The sequence below is a fragment of the Xenopus tropicalis genome, chromosome 2 (assembly GCF_000004195.4).
Source record: "Xenopus tropicalis strain Nigerian chromosome 2, UCB_Xtro_10.0, whole genome shotgun sequence".
Classification (NCBI taxonomy): domain Eukaryota; kingdom Metazoa; phylum Chordata; class Amphibia; order Anura; family Pipidae; genus Xenopus; species Xenopus tropicalis.
In genome coordinates this window covers 151886429-151906129 of record NC_030678.2, presented here as the reverse complement: position 1 = coordinate 151906129, position 19701 = coordinate 151886429, and the positions used below count along the sequence as shown (strand labels likewise).

General features: G+C 43.8%; 1 protein-coding gene across 1 annotated transcript; it reads left to right on the top strand.

Annotated features, from left to right (window-relative positions):
* Positions 1-7912: 7912 nt before the first annotated feature.
* Positions 7913-14430, top strand: ccna1 (cyclin A1). The gene is made up of 9 exons (NM_001016239.1): positions 7913-7941; positions 10012-10227; positions 10670-10904; positions 10977-11101; positions 12131-12354; positions 12691-12895; positions 13096-13209; positions 13687-13820; positions 13900-14430. Exons 2-9 carry the CDS (start codon positions 10036-10038, stop codon positions 13949-13951), a joined length of 1281 nt encoding a protein of 426 aa, NP_001016239.1. The 5' UTR covers positions 7913-7941; positions 10012-10035; the 3' UTR covers positions 13952-14430.
* Positions 14431-19701: the final 5271 nt, after the last annotated feature.

The window sequence follows — 19701 nt, the reverse complement described above, 5'->3', positions numbered from 1 at the left end:
ATCATAGGGCCTAACTGTGACTCCATCAGAGGGTTATTTATTGCCGGCTCATCTCTATATGCTCCTGCTTCCCATGCGTTACTGCTATCGAGTCAGCAACACAAACAAAGAAGCAGCAAACACAGCTCATTGGACATGCTGAAACCTGTTTATTCGCCCAGCAGAGAAAGGCCAATTGTTTGTTAGGATATGCATATATATGTGATTATAGCCATAGCTGTGCAGAGCTAGCTACACGCCGACAAACAAACAACACACAAGCTTGAGTGAGAGCCGTAACCTGAGCCGTGAAAGCTCTGCTGTGGGATTTAATAAAGAGCGCACAGTCCTTGGTGACATTATTACCAACTGTCAGAGCTGGAGAGGAAATTGGCTGGATGCGGCTGAGACAGCTGAGTAACATATGCCATTAACTGAATATTAATACGCTGGGTACTTGTGGCCTGCCAAACACAATCTGCTGGATTATTCCGCATTACTGAGTACCTTGTTTATTATTATTAAATATATTCAACAGATATTATGGAACAATGTTATCTAATCGTAGGTATTTCATTTTCAGCCTAATCTGATAATTCTCTGATAGATGTAACATCTGCCCAGAGTGAGGCATCAAGAGTGACCAAATATTCTTAACTGATATCCACCTTTTCTAAAAATCTGCACCCATGGGACTAGATAGCAATGATGAATGCAGATACAATTTAACAAGGCTAATTTTAATCTGCATTTAACATTGCAGTGTACTCCCATAGTTCCATGGGTACAGACCCACAGAGACTTGTATTGATGCGTGGGGTGCACATAAAAATCTCTAGCATAGCAGATGCTAGAGATAAAGGGGCCGATTCACTAAAGGTCGATAAAACGAGTGCTATTTATAGCTATTTTATCGCTTCTTATTTTTTGCGACTTAACGCTCGATTCACTAAAAGGACAGGCGTCATAATTAATTCTTTGCGTTATTTAACTCGCGATGAGCATTTTTCTTGCGTTATTTTCCGCCACGTGCGATAAATTTCCCGCATGCTATATTAGCTATATTCGGAAAACTACTTTTCTGAAAATGACCATTTCCCTGAAAACTGGAGGATGCATGACTTTAGGGCCAACACAGACTTGAAAAAATCCCACTGTAAAGTCCATGTTGTGTTGCCAAAAGCTCACGAACTACAATTTTCTTTAAGTACCGCCTGCCCCAAGTAGGTGTTAATATTCGCACAAATTAATGCATTACTTAGTGCATTTAATGCTTCATATGTGTTTGTGAATCATGCGTTATTATATCTATGCGAGAATTAACGCAATGTGAAGTAAATAATGCATGCAATAATGCCTTTTTTGCGCATGCGATATGCGTCTTACCGCATGTGAAATGTCTTTGATGAATCTGTACTTATTTATCTCGTGCTTTATAATGCAAAAAAGCATGCGATAAGCGTTATCGCACTTAAGTGAATCGGCCCCAAAGTGTCTGTGGGTATGTACCTGTAATCTGACCATGCACAGCCAGCCTGATGCACTGGGCCAAATTGGGCTGATCTGATCATTGGCTTAGGCACCAACGATTGGACCATAAAGAGGGACCTACAGGCCCATTGAATGAGGGCCACATCAACATGCCAATACAGCCCTCATTGGACAGGAAAAATCAAACTTGCCCGATTATAAACGGCCAATAAGCTGCTGACCCAGTCTGGAAAAACTGGTAACCAGCAGCTTTTATCAGTCTGTGTATGGACACCTTTGGAGTAATAAAATGTAAATAATGGCAGCCATTGAACCTTCTGTCTTGCATCCTCCTCCAAATTATGAAATAAATAAATACATGCAAAACAACTTTGCTGTGACATTCCTTCTTGTTTAGAGAGACATATAAATCACCCCCAATGTGGAGACAGTTACATTTCAGCTCTCTCCATTACAGTGAATGTCCTTGTTACTTCTGCACAACAAAGCTAGTATTTTGCTTCATGATGTCTGATTCTAATATCAACTGAGATTTGCAGGAAGCAGACAAAAGACTGAATGAATGACCCAGAATGATTTTAAATCCCCATAAGGTGCTCCCTCAGCACAGGGGCGCAGGGTCACCCATAAGTGATGAGTCAGTCCGGCTGTGCCTCCAACAGTATCTGCCGCAATCATGCGCTGCTGGGTCACGTGGGTGAGTAGGCAGCGAAGGGCACAGTTAATAACTGCTGATACCGTGGATTTATGTACTGTCTGTATTTATATTAAATATAATATTGCTAGTTGGAACAAGCTAAAAAAATAAAACACTATAAGAACTGTGAGAAAAAAATGGAAACATTCCAAGGAGACATTTTTGTATCTTGTAAAAGAAAAATCTCAGCACCTCAGAGGTTTATTTCATTGCTGGGTTTTTTTGTAATTATTCTTCTTTCGCTTGTGCCTCTATTTATACTGTACATATCAATATCGGTTTGAAGGGTATACTTCAGGCTTAACCTCACAAAATTCACAGCAGGCAAATAAAATTCAGGAAACCTTCACCTACAAATGCCCCAAAATGACCTACCTGGTTACAAAGGGGTCAGGCCATTACTTGACTCTGTAAATGCTAAGTGAAAGGATAGTAGGATTAGTATAGCCTTTAGTAACGTGGAAATCTCCTAACATCAGATCAAAGGACGTTTAACATTTCAAAAGATTTGGACTCTTCAGATCATCCTCGCTTCACACCTACATACTAATGGAACAAGTTACTTACATCCCCTGCCAATGCTTTAACAATAACTACCCCCGTTTCTCACTCCCTGCTGTCATTTGCCCCACTTTTCCAGCCCCACTGCTGCCAAGGCCAGCACACAGACTGCTTTCATCCCTTGTGCAAGTCAGGTAGTAAAGGCAGAAGAGGTACATTCCTAGGGGTGCTAAAGCCCCTGCACTTTTGTGCCCTAGGTATGTGCAGGGCAACTCCAGCAATAAGGGAAGGTAAGATCCATGCCTCAGGTGGCAGTGAGCGACCAAATAACAGGGGTGGCAAAAAGCTGCCTCTGATAACATTAAGAGCACTAGTGGTGCAGCACCCCATGACCCGCTCCAAAACTAAAGTTGTAAGTGCAGAGTGGGAGGTCGGGCAGTATTGGGTTGTTCAGGGAAGATTCATACACTCCTCCACTGGCTGGTAAATGCACAAATGTACCCCAAAATGTACATGCCACTCACTATGTACTAAACTGCAGTGAAGCTTTTTCTAAAAGAAGGTCTCCAGTATCTCCCAGCTACAGATCAGTTCAAATATATTCAAGCAGCTTAATTTTTAACAGAAACAGTTAAGAAACAAAAACACAGTTACCCTTTAATGTTTCTTTTCTAGAAGGTTTTTCTGCAGCTCGACAGAACCAACAACTAAACAACTTCAAAAGGATTCTCATCCCATAGTTTTGCCAGATGCTTCATTTATTATTTATGCTACACTCGCAGTGCTATCACAGCTATGCTCAACATTATTATTTGGATATCATCATAACTATTGCAATCTGTGATTTATGCCAACCATGTGGGCTCTAGAAATGCCTGGGTGCCGAGAGGGAACCTCCACAGTACAAAGTATTAGCCCAGATTAATGAACGTTTGCCAGATGCAGCAGGGGGAGCAGAACCTGTTTTTTCATGGAATAAAATGGCAATTAACTAGATTCAGGTTTCATCTAATCTCGGAGTCAAACAACAACAGTTACTTGGCAGAGAATGCTGCACATATTTCTTTCCTCTGATGACTGCATGGCACAAAGGACTGTAAAAATATTCTTGAAACATTCACTGAATTGGTTATATGTAAGCCTTCGCTAGCTATACACATGCCAATCTAATCCTTCATGATGGGCATCTGCTTGAATCTTTATGTACATGTAAAGGAGCAGATGAACCACAAAAATCAGATAATGATAATAATACAGGTAATTTTGATTTTGCTTGTGGCGGGGTGCCTAATGTGCATAATGCACCCTTCTATGACTTTCCTCAATATAAATCATGTACCACATTCACACTGTGCCAGCATCCTTTATCGAGACTGTTAGCCACCAGTCCAAAGCACATCTGTCTCTAAAGAAGTGGCAATATCTTGACTTCTGGTGGGACTTTGCATTTTGACCCTTAGGGCTATGACACGAGGGCTACCTAAGGTAATGGGCAACAACAAGCTCAAATTTGCCTTTTCTAGTGTGCATAGGAACTGTGCCATGTCCAACTTAAGGACAGGAGCATATCGCGTGAGAATGCCAATGCCAAGCTATATACCTCTGTATCTAAGTAGGGTAAAATAAAAGCATGCCATTAAGCCCACTAAAATATAATCAACTTACCCATGGGTTTGCTGGCATGATTACAATGGAAATCTATGTTGACGCAAATCTGAATGTTATTCTGCCTACCAAGGATGGAGGCTAAATTACCTTCCATCTTTGCATGACTGCATGGCTTGTGTTTCTGTGTAGCACCACTACAGTGGCCAGGAACCCAGTCATTAAAAATGTAGGATACAATTTAAATGACAGGTTTCTCTGCAACACAGCCCCTGAGAAGACAAGGGCACGGCTGAATCAACAAGTGATCACTCTTTTGTATTGTCATGATGGATAATGGTTAATATTTGCTTACTATCCAGGAACCTCATCTAAGGGCCTTTTATTACTGTTTCACCTCCTTATTTGTGCATCTGCTGCTCTGTGGGACCCCCCAAAGCAGTGACATAACTAGAAGTAACTGGGCCAGGCAGGGGGACAACTATAGAACATGACTTGTAAATGCTGGGGTGCCCTGTGGGGCACCGACTTATATGCAGTCACAAAATCTGTTCATGAAAAATGTCTTAGGGGCAGATTCATGAAAGTATAAGTTCAAATCCTGAAATGGGTAAAATTCGATAGATACGATAATTTCTGATGATCGGAAATGTCACCAAAATGCTAATGAAAAAATTGTAATAGTCACGATAATATCGTAATGGTGATCCAAAAGTCACGAAATTTTCTTATCTGAATGATCGTAAACGGCAGGGAAACCTTTCTGACTTTGAACCTTCAGTGCATGATTTTGGAAGCCTCCCATAGGGCTCAATGGCACTCTGCAGCTCCAACCTGCCCCAAGGAAAGCCTCCCATAGGGCTCAATGGCACTCTGCAGCTCCAACCTGCCCCAAGGAAAGTCTCCCATAGGGCTCAATGGCACTCTGCAGCTCCAACCTGCCCCAAGGAAAGTCTCCCATAGGGCTCAATGGCACTCTGCAGCTCCAACCCGGCCCAAGGAAAGTCTCCCATAGGGCTCAATGGCACTCTGCAGCTCCAACCCGGCCCAAGGAAAGTCTCCCATAGGGCTCAATGGCACTCTGCAGCTCCAACCCGGCCCAAGGAAAGTCTCCCATAGGGCTCAATGGCACTCTGCAGCTCCAACCCGGCCCAAGGAAAGTCTCCCATAGGGCTCAATGGCACTCTGCAGCTCCAACCCGGCCCAAGGAAAGTCTCCCATAGGGCTCAATGGCACTCTGCAGCTCCAACCCGGCCCAAGGAAAGCCTCCCATAGGGCTCAATGGCACTCTGCAGCTCCAACCCGGCCCAAGGAAAGTCTCCCATAGGGCTCAATGGCACTCTGCAGCTCCAACCCGGCCCAAGGAAAGTCTCCCATAGGGCTCAATGGCACTCTGCAGCTCCAACCCGGCCCAAGGAAAGTCTCCCATAGGACTCAATGGCACTCTGCAGCTCCAACCTGCCCCAAGGAAAGTCTCCCATAGGGCTCAATGGCACTCTGCAGCTCCAACCCGGCCCAAGAAAAGTCTCCCATAGGGCTCAATGGCACTCTGCAGCTCCAACCCGGCCCAAGGAAAGTCTCCCATAGGGCTCAATGGCACTCTGCAGCTCCAACCCGGCCCAAGGAAAGTCTCCCATAGGGCTCAATGGCACTCTGCAGCTCCAACCCGGCCCAAGGAAAGTCTCCCATAGGGCTCAATGGCACGCTGCAGCTCCAACCCGGCCCAAGGAAAGTCTCCCATAGGGCTCAATGGCACTCTGCAGCTCCAACCCGGCCCAAGGAAAGTCTCCCATAGGGCTCAATGGCACGCTGCAGCTCCAACCCGGCCCAAGGAAAGTCTCCCATAGGGCTCAATGGCACTCTGCAGCTCCAACCCGGCCCAAGGAAAGTCTCCCATAGGACTCAATGGCACTCTGCAGCTCCAACCTGGCCCAAGGAAAGCCTCCCATAGGGCTCAATGGCACTCTGCAGCTCCAACCTGGCCCAAGGAAAGTCACCATACCGAAGCTTGAATGAATCTGAAACTTTTGTACTCATTGCGACAAATTCGATTTTGTCACACAAATTGTTACGTAAATTGTCGCACAGTACGAAAAAGTTGTGCAAATTAATGAAAAAATTGCAAACATATGCAAAAGTTGTAAACTTCTAATTTTTAGTAATCAGACCTGTTGTACTTTAATGAATGTGCCCCTTAGTGACGAAGTTAAGGGGGGTTTCTAAAATGAATCTGCTCTGGGGCCCAGTAACCTCTAGTTATGCCACTCTGGGTCCTACAGTAAAATAATTGTAGGGACCCTCAAATAGAAATGAGAATATTCCTTATGGTGCCCCCACCCTGAGTAACTATTTAGCAGCATTTCATATGGCATGAATACGGGGAAATCTGTTCGCCATTGCCATGGAAATCCAGAGAGAAGCCGGAGACGGGCTTGGCAGCAGTGAAAGTTCCAGTTAATTACCCAGCTCAGCGGGCACAACAAAGGCTTAACAGGCGATCAGTGGGTCCCTATATAAGCCTGATGCTACTAGCTATATTTAATTGATGCCTCCAGGGTAACTAAGGAGCCGCTGTACTCCCCCAGCCCGCTCCCTGCCAGTATCCCCTCACGTCCCTCAGTGCGGCGGTGCCTGTGGTGGCTAGCGACTGGCTCCTCCCACAAGCCGCCTTGCTTCCCTCCCCCGCAGCCCGGCGTTTGGCATCAGATGGCGAGTTGCTTAATTACAGGTCCCGGCTAGTGGGCGCCCACAATAAACGTTATATGAGTGGATGGCACCGCCAAATAGGGGGAATAGCGCCATTGTGCTGCCAAATAGGGGTAATAGCGCCATTGTGCTGCCAAATAGGGGGAATAGCGCCATTGTGCTGCCAAATAGGGGGAATAGCGCCATTGTGCTGCCAAATAGGGGGAATAGCGCCATTGTGCTGCCAAATAGGGGGAATAGCGCCATTGTGCTGCCAATAGCGGGCCGGCTGCCATTGCAGGGTCTGAGGAGATTTGTGTGAGACAGGGTGTAGCCCTAAGTGCCCTACAATTTGCTATCCTCTATGTTCAATTGATAATGTAATGAATCCCAAACCATTGTTCTTGATATAAAACACTTATCCCCATACAACCCCAAGTCCCATGATCCCCGGAAAGTGTAGTGGAAAATGTTCACATTAATATCCAAGTCATAAAGCAATTGTGCCTGTGCTCGGGTTTGACACATTTATTAAGTTATAAAGCCTGTGCTTGGGTTTGACACATCAGAGGTACGTGCGCAATCCCTGTCACTTGACATGTGGGAGAAGGCGGGGCCAAGCCTGCGCCTCAGATGGTCAGTTATCACAGCCCTGACAGCTGTCACTCGTTGTTAAGGCGCTTGAACCCCCTGCTCCTGCCCGGCTGTCAAGCTGCTTCCTGGTCGCTACGGAGACCAGACCATGTGACGCGCAGCTGAGCGGCCTCTGATTGGACAGGATCCCTAACCGCGGCTCAATTGAAAACACCGGAGTTAGTTATGTTATTGAGTAGCAGCAGCGGGACTCGGGCAGATGCACAGCCGCCTCCAATCACCGGCCCCGCTGCTCAGCTGCCACCACTTTCCTGCTTCGCATAAAATCCCCGGCCCTGCTCGGGGTAGGAAGGTGCGAGGTCTGTGTTGGGTGCTTGTAGTTGCAGCAGGTAGGTGCTTGCAGGGTTGCTCGCTGTTGGGTTGATGGGGGGGTTGAACTGCTTTGTTATACTCGGATACTCTCTCTATAAGTGGTGTTAGGGTGGCTTGGTAATGTGGAGCTGCTGCTATAGAAAGCTGCCATGGCTCTATAGGGAGGTATGGGTTAGAGATAAGGTGCCAGACTCTGTCAGCTGGGAGCTGTAGTTCCGCAGCATCTCCTGCCTCTAACGGAATAGGATATCGAACCTGTGGCCCTTCAGTTTGTCTACTCTAATCCTTCTGGTAGTACAGGGCTATAGTGTGGGGTTGTAGTAACTCACTTGTAAGTTGTGTCTCTTATGTTCCATTGCTCCGGGGCTCCAGCTTTGCTATAATGCTTGGGGTCAATTTGAAGGGATGGTTCACTTTCAGGTTAATAACTTCTATGGTATAAAATGCCCTATTAACTATATATTTTTTTCCCCCTCTAACTCTTTAATTAGAGTAAGTGAGTCACTGACCCCAATGAGAACTGTGTTCTGTTCAGGACTTTCAGTCTCATTTGAGTCACTGGTTGCTAGGGTACATTTGACACTAGTAACTGGTTAGCTGCCCAAATTCCACTGGAGAGCTGCTAACCATGATTTAAAAAAAAAAAAAAACCCAAAAACAATTGCAAATTTGTCTGTCCACCTCATACTTGAAGTGAAGTGCCCCCTTTTAACTTTGCTTTCTCTGTAAACCTGTACCCTACATAATCCCACAAGCAATAAGCTCCAGGAATTTCTTGTAATGTGGTGGTTTCCACATATTCCAATTGACATCAGTAAGGGTGGATTACAAGTTGGGGCTATTTGTCAGAAAGTTCAGAATCTGACCTCTTGGCTAGCTGAAGTAACTTTCAGATGAGAAGCTTGACTTTTCTCAAGCTGGACTACATAAATTAGGACTGGGTGTCTGGCTGAACCCAGTCTCTGGTTCATCTGGGTCTTGAGCAAGTTCTTAGTGGTCAAACCTGAAGCCAGTCAGTTACTACAAGGAGGGCTTAAAATGAACATTGCTAGATATGCTGTATTGTATATACTGACTGTCAGCCCGTAAGTTCTACAGCCCTATAACATTATCTAGCTCTTCTGGATGGGAGCTCCCTATATCGTCTGTAACTGACGGCAAGCTAGATCAAGCAGCCCGGAAAAGCGAGTCTGGAACAGGTAGAGCGGCGCAAGGCCATGACAAGGGGGTGAATAGGAACCCAAAGGAAGTTAGTGTGTAGCATGCTGGGAGTTGTAGTGCCACCCTGGAGTAAGGGGTTGGGGGGGGGGGGGGGGGTTGGTAGGCAATAAGGGGATATGGGTTTGAGTAGTCGCAGCTTTAGGCGTGCTAGGGCTGCCTTAGTGGGAGCCGAAAAATGGCTAAATAGATGACGGTACAGGTGTTTTTCTGGGGGGGGCTAGGCTTTGGGGGGGGGGGGGGAAGCAGTCATAGTAGGCACAGGAGGTGGGAAAGTTTGGTTGCGGAGGCTTAGTCACAGGCTTGAAAGGGTTCTTTAAATGTTTAAGGTTAACTTTAAGTAATTGTAATGCAGCCTTTAGCGGCTAAATGTTATGTAACATATGTTTATGTAATTGGTCTAAAGTGTTTTGGATTGAAACATTGATTACAATTCTGTTATGTTATCAATAAAATAAGCTGTGGCCTTTCCACCCAGATAAATGCGGGTGTGTTTGGTGTTGTGGGGTAAGGGGAACGTTATTGCAACCTCCCCATATCATGTGCTGGAGCTACTTGGCTATTGTCTAAGCCACAGATCATTACTGGTAAGGGTGATGGCAGGTTAGTTATCTGCAATAAATCTGCTCTACTGCGGGTGACCTCCTGAAAATGCTTTCCCACCAGCAATGTCATTCCTAAGTTTCTATAAAGCAATGAGTGGTTTTTCCACTAGCAATTAACATTATTGCCAGTGGGAGAGCATTTGCTGTGGACTAGTCACCTGCAGTAGAGCAGATATATACTCTATCTCTAACTATTTTTTTTTGTAATGGAATTCATCTGGTTGCAAAAATGGAGCTTGTTAAATCTTTAATTTTTTTTCCTAGTTAACTGAAACTTGAACAAGGAAAATGCGGCGCAGTATGGTATCTGGTGGCCATATCCTTACAGCCTCCTCTCTGGTGGGAACCGGCAATGCATTCCAGAATCAGTGCCTAGCCAAGGTAGAAGTTCAGTCTAACCTTCTGCCTCCAAGAGTTTCTCAAAGAACTGTGCTGGGAGTGATAAGTGACAATGACCAGCAAAAAAGATCAGTTGGACAGGTAAGTGTTTATAGTACCAGATAATACTGCCCACTACCACTAGTTTTACTTAAGAAATACACCTGTTTACAGAGCCTCTGAGCTGGTGTATCCATTCATTGTAACAGGCAGTGGAATTCTTAATGGGTATCTAAAAGTAAAATAGTGATTAAACTAAACTTAGTGGTTAGTGGCTTCTGAGGCAGCTTTAGACAGGCTTTTTCCTTAACAGCTTGGAGTCATCCACAAGTTCAAGGGCCAGATTAAATTAAAATGTCATATATTGAAATTCATGGAGCCTTTGGGCAGACTGGGGGCCATGAAAAGCCTTTGGATGGGCTTCCAGTTGGACAGGCTTAATAACGTGTGTGTGTGTGGGGGGGGGGGTTTAAAAAAAAAAAAAAAAAAAAAACACGGCTAGGTCTACCTGTGCAGATTAAATAATCAGTGTTCCAACTCTTAGGGTGGGGCCCCTGCAAAGTGTCTGCCTGGAATTGAAAATGTGCTTCCTTTCGCTGGAAAAATCCTGCCAACAAACCCAGCACTTGTGGCTCCAAAGCCAATCTTTACAGTGTATGTGGATGAGCCAGAGGAGCCAACAGAAACCTATTCGATTGAAGAGGATTGTCCCACTCTGGATGAAGTAGATTCAAATATCGTGAAGCAGAACATCCATCTGCTCTTGGATCTCAGTGCAGGTTTGTTTAATCCCTGCTAAAGCTCTGCATTTTCCCTTTAATACACATTTAAACTGCCTATTGTTTCTGCAGCTTCTCCGATGGTGGTGGACACCTCTCTCCAGGCAAGCCCAGAAGATGACTCCATAACAGATCCAGATGCTGTAGCTGTGTCAGAATATATAGATGAGATACATCAGTACCTTAGAGAGGCTGAGGTGAGATCTGGGTTAAACATGGCTTAGTTTGTTTTATCTGATCACAACTTCACCTTCATATTGTAAGCTTTGAGCAGGACCCTCTTACCACTATGGCAATGTACCTGTTTGTATAGTACTATATATTTATAATTTTGTGCTCTAAGTTACTATACAATTTATTTGGCTTGACAATTAACAGTCTGCACTGCTTTCTGTTCTAAGGACCCACATGTACTATAGTTTTGCATTGTCATGCCTTCAGTTCCTCTAATTTACCAAAGGTGATCAGCCAGTCACTTATGACAATTTTCAAAGATGGCAGCCACTTTTCTCCTGACGGCCTTCTAGGTGGCTAGACTTGTAGCAAATGTTCTACCTTTTTATTGCATTGTCCCTTTTAGGATGTTGGGTCTAAGCAGTCTTCACCACTTTAATGTTCAATGTAAAACAAAGACCTATAAAAGCTTAACATTACACACAAGCAGATTTAAGCTTAAGGAGAAGGGTCATATAGGTATTGGCAAGGATGTTGGAAGAATTCCCCATATGAAGCAGTAACTTAATCTCTGTGCTGTTTTTGTCATCTGCTAAATACTTTTATGCATGTCTTACTCTACTCATTGACTTTCTTCAATATACTGTGCATTCTGCCTTCACTATGTCCCCATTTATACTCTACATTCTCTTGGCTTTTCTGCTATTTGTCTTTTCTTGTAGCCTCCATATTCTGCTCTTCTGCTCTCCAGTCTCATTTTCCCAATTTATTATCTGGCCCTCTTCCCCCAACTTCTGCTTTCAAAGGCATCTTGCAGTCGGCTGTAGTACACTTTCAGCTGCCTTATAAGACGTAACTGGGGGAAGACCCCCATCAGAATCTACCCCCTCATACCTGTAAGCTTTATTTACAGAGTTTCACAATCTAAAACTACATGCTGGCAAGGATAAATGCTCAAATGGCAATACAGCAAAGTAGTGGGCCGCAAGTCATATGCATGGTCTGCCAGTTGGGTGACTGCTGTGAGTTAATGTGTGTTCTTAATTATCCAGTTGAAACACAGACCAAAGGCTTATTACATGCGTAAGCAGCCAGACATTACTTCAGCAATGCGCACAATCCTCGTGGACTGGCTAACAGAAGTTGGTGAGGAATACAAGCTCCGTACTGAGACTCTGTATCTGGCTGTAAATTATTTGGACCGCTTCCTGTCATGCATGTCTGTACTCCGGGGGAAACTGCAGCTTGTAGGCACAGCCGCTATCTTATTGGCATCGTAAGTAATGGTAGAATCAAACCTATAGACATGCATATATGGGGGGAATGCCCCTTGTCAGACATATGTATATGGGTCTCATTAACCTATAGCAACTAATCTGCATTAGCCGTTACTGGTCATCTTGGCTTCAAACAAGTCTTATTGGCTGCTATGGGTTACTGCACCTGGTCAAAAGCACCTATTCAAATATTCCTTTGCTCGGCAAGGTATAAAACCGTTTCCAGGCCTAACCCAGCACTTGTAGACTGACCCAATTTCTACTTTTGAGCCCCTATGTGGGCCTTCAACAATGACCATTGTGTAGTAGAGTAACTACTTATTGCTTTTACATAGAAAATATGAAGAAATCTACCCTCCTGATGTTGATGAATTTGTGTACATAACTGATGATACATACTCAAAGAAACAGCTGCTGCGCATGGAACACCTTCTGCTGAAGGTTCTGGCCTTTGACCTTACTGTACCTACAATCAGCCAGTTCCTGCTTCAGTACCTGCAGAGACGTGCAGTCAGTGTGAAGACTGAGCACCTTGCAATGGTAACCTATTCACGTATTGGCCAACCAGTGTGTAATACAAATCTGTTAACTTGTGCTTAGACAGCTGTACAGATTTCTGCATTTCTAGTAGTTATAGGGCAGTTAAATGTATAAGCCTCATTCTGCTAACTGCACACAAATTAAAGTACAAGAATGTAAATGGGATACTATAAGTGCACACTGCATTTTGTTTTTTTTAGTACCTGGCAGAACTAAGTCTGCTTGACGTGGAGCCGTTCTTGAAGTATGTTCCTTCAATCACAGCTGCTGCAGCCTATTGTCTTGCCAATTATGCACTCAACAAAGTGTTCTGGGTAAGGTGCTAACTTATGATCTCACTAACAATTTTCATTTGTATTGAGTAGCTGCTGTTTCTCCTGACATTAATTTTTGACAAAGTACTGGCTAAGTACTTTGTGCAGTAGGGCTTACAGTAATATGGAAAGTTGTGAACTCTGGAGTACCCCCTTTAAGCACTGACTCACATTCCAAATATCTCACTTGTAAGATAAGAGATGGCAGTGACTGGCAGACTTACACAAATTCCAAAAATCACCTGTGGTAGGTGCACAGCTCTGGAAGTGCTTGTAGAATGAAGCATTCTTCTGGTTTCATTATAGCTGCAGTAAAATCCCATTATTGGTTCTCTAAATGTGTTAGGTTTATTATACTAAACTTGTAAGGTATGCCTTACAGGTGGAAGTAGGGTAAAAGCAGGCAGTAACAGTACTTGTGCTTATGGCTAAATGTTGGTGTCAAGCAGCTTTTTTTTTTTTTTTTTTCTTATATAGCCTGAAACACTGGAAACCTTCACCGGCTACACACTGAGTGAAATAACACCTTGCCTAAGTGATCTGCACCAAGCCTCTCTCCGTGCCCCTTTTCAGGCTCAGCAAGCAATAAGGGAGAAGTACAAGACCCCCAAGTAAGGCAGCTCATATAATTTCCCCAACTCAATATTAAGTTAAACTTTGTTCTGATTGGCTGTTAAATCTTTCTCCTAGATATATGCAAGTCTCTCTACTGGAGATGCCAGCAGTACTTCCCCTGAACTGAAGCCTTCAGAGTGGATACACACAGCACTTACCTCACGATCAACAGTGTTGGTCTTATTTTTTTTTTTATGAAGACACTGCAGGCCAAGTGTCCAATGGAGCCGTTTTATTTATTAACATGTATACTGAGACTCCTGTGCTTTTATGAAATAGACTTTTTATTCTGTGTAAACTAAAGGACTTATATTATAGACAAGCCTTGGATATTGGGCAGGCACAATGTCTCTTGCTGTGGGAACTAGTCATGTGGACATCTGGCTAATAAACAAGTGGATGTACTAAAACTGAACCCCAGTGGGCACAGCAGACATGCACTGGCTAACCACAGTACTCAAAGACTTAGATAATCCTGACTTCCTACAGTCAAGCTGCTCAAGGAAATGGCTTTTTATGAATGTCAACACTGAATAAGAGCGTCATTATCCAGGTTCTTTAACTTGTGATGGTGTCAAGTGTTTTTAATAAAATTGATTTACTCCTACAGTCTTGAGCCTTGTTTTCAATAACTGTATTGGGACACAAATCAGGACCCCACTGGCCAAAATTTAGCATATAAAATACCCTAAAGTCTTAGTGTGGATACACTAAGCAGCAGAAGCATATACTTGGCCTTTACCCTTGGGGGTAATCTGGTCTTTGACCCTTCTGTAGCAGAGGTTTAATTGTTCCTGCTTGTAATGCTAGAACACTTGACTAAAGGTAGTGAACAGTGATAAAACCCATGTTCACCTATTAGCGTTTGGTCAATTTCTAAGGGTATGGCAAATGGTTTGACATCAAACATGCAAAAATGAAGCTTCAAAAGTGAGCAGAAGCATCCCTTCAATAGTGGGAATGCACTTGTCATGCCTTAAGGAGGATATCCTTTATCTCAACTCGAGTAAGCTTCCATGGTGTCTATAGTAAAAGGCATTGTGCTAGACTATATTCTGTACCATTGCTGGTAAATTAACACTATGCAGTCTTTGCTTTAGTAGGTGTGCAATTACACAGGCTGAAACTGTATACCTGCAATTGTTGGGTTTTCTTGCACTAGGTCAACTTTATAATAAAGGTTAGCCTGCATGCTAGCAAATGGGTTCTCCTAGGAACTCCCATGTACAGCTTAGGTTAAGCAGAGCATTGGCTTTTTTTGTTCTAAAAACCAGTCCATAACTAGGATGGTGGCAAATGCAGCAAGAAACTGCTGAAATGTAAGCCTAAGTGAGGGTGGTGTGTGCTTAACTGCTAGGAGAAACTATTGCTAATTGTACCAATATTGCTGTTGTGTTCATACTGAAAATAATAGTGTGCAAACTGTATTTGCCCACATTGCTGTCCCTTGCTAGCATGTAACTGTGATGGCACATTGGCATGTCAGACATGGTCTTGTGATATGACAATGTCCTTTTGGGAGTTCTACATTGCACAGCACTTATTCTCCATATTTAACTCGCCTTCACCTAATGAATCAATCGTATCTGAACACACACCCCAGGACTTTGCTGACTTCTTTAAAAGCAAAGTCGATTCTATCCGCAAACAATTTTCCCAACCTTTAGATACCGGTAATCTCAACCTTCCAGAATCTCCTCTTTCCGTATTCAGCTCCTTTAATCTCGTAACTCGTCTGAAGTTTCTCAGCTTCTCCGATCCTGTCCGCCTACTACCTCACTGGATCCTATGCCCTCATCGCTACTAAAACTACATGCCCCTGCCCTTACTCCAGCTCTTGCCCACATATTCAATTCCTCTTTGGCTTCTGGTACATTTCCCTCTCTATTCAAACCAGCATGTGTCAAACCCATTCTTAAGGCTACGCTGGACCCTGTCTAACTACCATCCCATCTCTCTCCTGCCCCTACCTTCTAAGCTCCTGGAACGTCTTGTCTTTTCTCATGTCACTAACTTCCTCTGCACTCACAATTTGCTGAACCCTATGCAGTCTGGTTTTCAGCCTGCACACTCCACTGAGACAGCCTTATGTAGTGGCAAATGATCTCCAGACTGCTAAGGCCAAAGGACGCTACTCAGTCCTCATTCTCCTGAACCTATCCTCTGCTTTTGATACTGTCGACCATTCTGTCCTTATGCATATTCTCTATTATCTGGGATCAAGCTGCATCCTGGTTCTCTTCCTATCTCTCTAACCACTCCTTCTCTGTCGCTCTTGCTAATAAATCCTCTACCCCGGCTCAGCTTAGTGTGGGGGTGACTCAGGGCTCTGTGCTTGGTCCTTTGCTGTTCTCCCTGTATACCCGTGCACTAACCACTGATGTCCAAACCCAGATTAGTAACTGCCTCCTGGCTATCTCCTCCTGGATGAACAGACGCCAGCTCAAGCTTAACTTGGCTAAAACCGAGCTCATGGTCTTCCCGCCCAAACCTGACCCTCCTCCTCATTTCACCATTACTATTGATGGCCTGACCATCAACCCTGTTAATTCTTCACGCTGCCTTGGTTATTTTTGACCAGTCACTCTCCTTCTCTAACCATATTAATAACACTGCCAAAACCTGCCGTTTCTTTCTATGCAATATTGCCAAGATACGCCCCTTTCTTTCACAAGTAACAGCTAAAATACTATTACATGCCTTTATACTTTCCTGTTTAGATTTCTGCAATCTCCTACTAACCGGCCTCCCAGACTCCCACCTCTCTCCTCTGCAATCAATCTTAAACTCTGCTGCCAGGATCCTCCTGCTCTCTCCTAAGAGGGAACCTGTTCAGCCTCACTTAAGCTCTCTAGCATGGCTGCCTGTTAAGCAAAGGATAGCTTACAAAATCCTTCTGCTAACATTCACAGCCCTTCACTCCTCTGCTTCTCACTACATTCCTTCACTGGTCTCCCTGCAGGTTCCTGGTCGTCTCCTCCGCTCCTCTCAGAGCCTCCGTCTTTTTACACCATCCACACTCACTGCGCTCTCTCGTCTTAAAGGAGAATGCAAGTCAAAATTTAAAAAGCATACTGCCCAATAGTTCTCCTATTGTTTAGTAAAAACGCCACACTTTTGGCTCACCTAATCAAATATTTACTCAGTCACACTTACTTCACATTTTCTAGAACAGGCAGCCATCTCTAAAAAGGTATTCTCCCTTCCTTTCCCTCCTTGCTTCATACTGCACATGTGTTTCATTCCCTCCCCCCCTCTCCTCTGCCAGATCCGCTTCTGATTGGCTGGTGGGCATGTGTAGCTCAGAACAGGAGACAGGATCAAGTTACACACATGCTCAGAGAATAGGAAGGCTGCCGCTGGCACCTACAGGAAGGGGAGAGAGATTTCAGTGATGTCACTGTAGGCTTCACACTGCTGTAGGCTGCCAGCACCATATCTCAGAGAAGCAAGCAGGGATCTGGGAATTTAGATATGCAGTAAGTACTTAAAAAGAATGCCTTTAGACTTACTTTTAATTTTTATTAACCTTTCATTGTCCTTTAAACCTTTCTATCTTTCTGCTCCTTACCTCTGGAACTCTATCCCTGAATCCCTCCATAGGGAACACTCACCCACTCTCTACTACCTAGGCTATTTGTGTAGGGTTAGTATAGCTTTTAATGTATCTGTATTTGTGCAGGCGATTGAGCAGATAATTTACCACATTGGTCATTGGGGGGGGGACCTCTGCACAACCTTATTTAATCTCCGCAATTTGAATAGTCTGTGGTTGGTTTATACATTAAAAATCATTGATTCTGTATTAGTGCACTTATTGCTATAATGGCAGGAAAAAGTCATGTCAACATCCCATAAATATAATTATTTCATTATAAGGCAATTAACATCATGATTGTGAAAAATGGCAAAATGGGACCTGAACAGCTTTGGGCAGCCCTGCCATGCACCTGCATCCAGGCCATTTTACCAAAGCATACCTCAGCCACGTCAGTACAATAATGAATAATCAGCACATTAACCCAGAGAAACCAGAAAGATCAGTGGCAAATAGCAAAGTTTTCTTATTTCCTTGTGCTCCCACACTGATAGGCTGTTGTTCTCTCTCTGCCTGGTTTCTTGGAATTTTTTTGAAGAGTGGAGAGGGACAAGATTCAATGTGGAAAGGGCCGGGGTGACATTGGGAGGTATGGCAGGAAGGGACAAAAATAGTTGAAGACTGGCACAGTGGGCCCTGGGCAGATTCCTTATTTGCCCCTTTATTAAAGCAGCCCTGGCATTGTGCAGCAATTTCAGGAATCGGAGCACTTTAGATTTTACATTTATCTTGCTTTCTATCCATCCATCCTTCTGCCCAACTTTCTAGCCAGCCATCTGTTTTAATACTGCAAATGAAGTGATGGAGACAATTATCCATTAACTTTACATGGAATCCCCTTTGTGTACCATATACATTAAACAGTGTTCCATTTGATCACTGAGGCAGGAAATAACAGTTAACAACTATATATATAGAGAGAGAGAGAGAACTCTTTAGCTTTACAACTAGCCCTAGATTTGCTCCCACTTTTTCTTTGCTGTGAAGAATTTATGCCACAATATTTATGAAACTGAGCTAACAACAAAATGTGATGTTGAACATTAACAACAGTTAACAGTAAAAAAGGTGCCCAGCCTCCATCAAATGATCTAAATAATATGAAGGCAATGCAGTCATTAGCTGGCAGGCATCAGTGGGATAACAGAAGTAGGAAATAGTATCGCTTGTAGAAAAACAACAGGAAGTCAACATTTTATTCATTAGGGGTTTTTTTGGGAGGTGGGGCAGAGAGGGCATTTTTCCTGGCCAGGTTCAGACTGGGATTCAAAATTGACCCTTGCATTTCAAGTACACCATGAAGCCAAACAGCCCCCATTAAATAGTGACTGTGTATGGCATCTTACAGCAGTATAACTGGCATTTGCCAAAAACCACAAATTGCCATTCCAGGCCTGCACTAAGTAGTGTCATTGGTAGTTGTGTTATAAGTCAGGGTTTGGTACCTGTGTCACCAGAAGGCTGCCAGGGGTGACCATAAGGTGGCCATGCACGGGCCAATTCTATCTGCCGTTATAGGTCCCTTAGACCGATTCAACGGCTTATCAGCCCGTGTGTGGGCACTAACGCCCCGTGTGCCCGATCGTCATCTGGCCTGAAATCTGCCAGATCTCGATCAGGCAGGTTTGAAAATTAGTCAGATCGGGAACCGCATTGCCTCGTTGATACTGTTCCTTTACAGTATCAAAAAGTAGCTTTTTGAGGGAAACTCACCCTTTCTCAAGTGAGTATCCCTCAAAATGTTGTGTGTGGAGATCTCAATAAAATGTAAGATTCCATGAATTGCATCTTGTACTATAATATGGTAAAGTACCAAAGGCACATAAATAGAGGTCATCATTATAAAATCCAGCAGTTATTCTGCCACTGGGGAGACACACAAAACAATTGTTGGCAGCAGAGGATGTCCCTTTGCAAAACAACACCAGTATTACCATGCTGCATTTCCTGCACTATTGGCACATCATCCTGTACTACATAGTACAATAGTAGGTAAGGTGGAAAATACCAGCTGGTAAACCTGAAAGTGTACTTTCATCTCATTATCAGAAAATAACAAACTAAGTGGTACTGTTTTATAGGCTTTGTGCCACATTCAAGAGAAGGCAAACAAAGAGATCTCATTGTGATAGAACAATCTTCCTAGTAGGTGCCAAGGTTTCCAATAAATAATAAAACTTTAAACCCCTGTAATTTTCCTTCCATCTTTTTCCTCTCACTCAAATGTAACATGAATAATTGATAGGAGATCTGAAAGTCCTGGAAGATGAGGCAGCTTT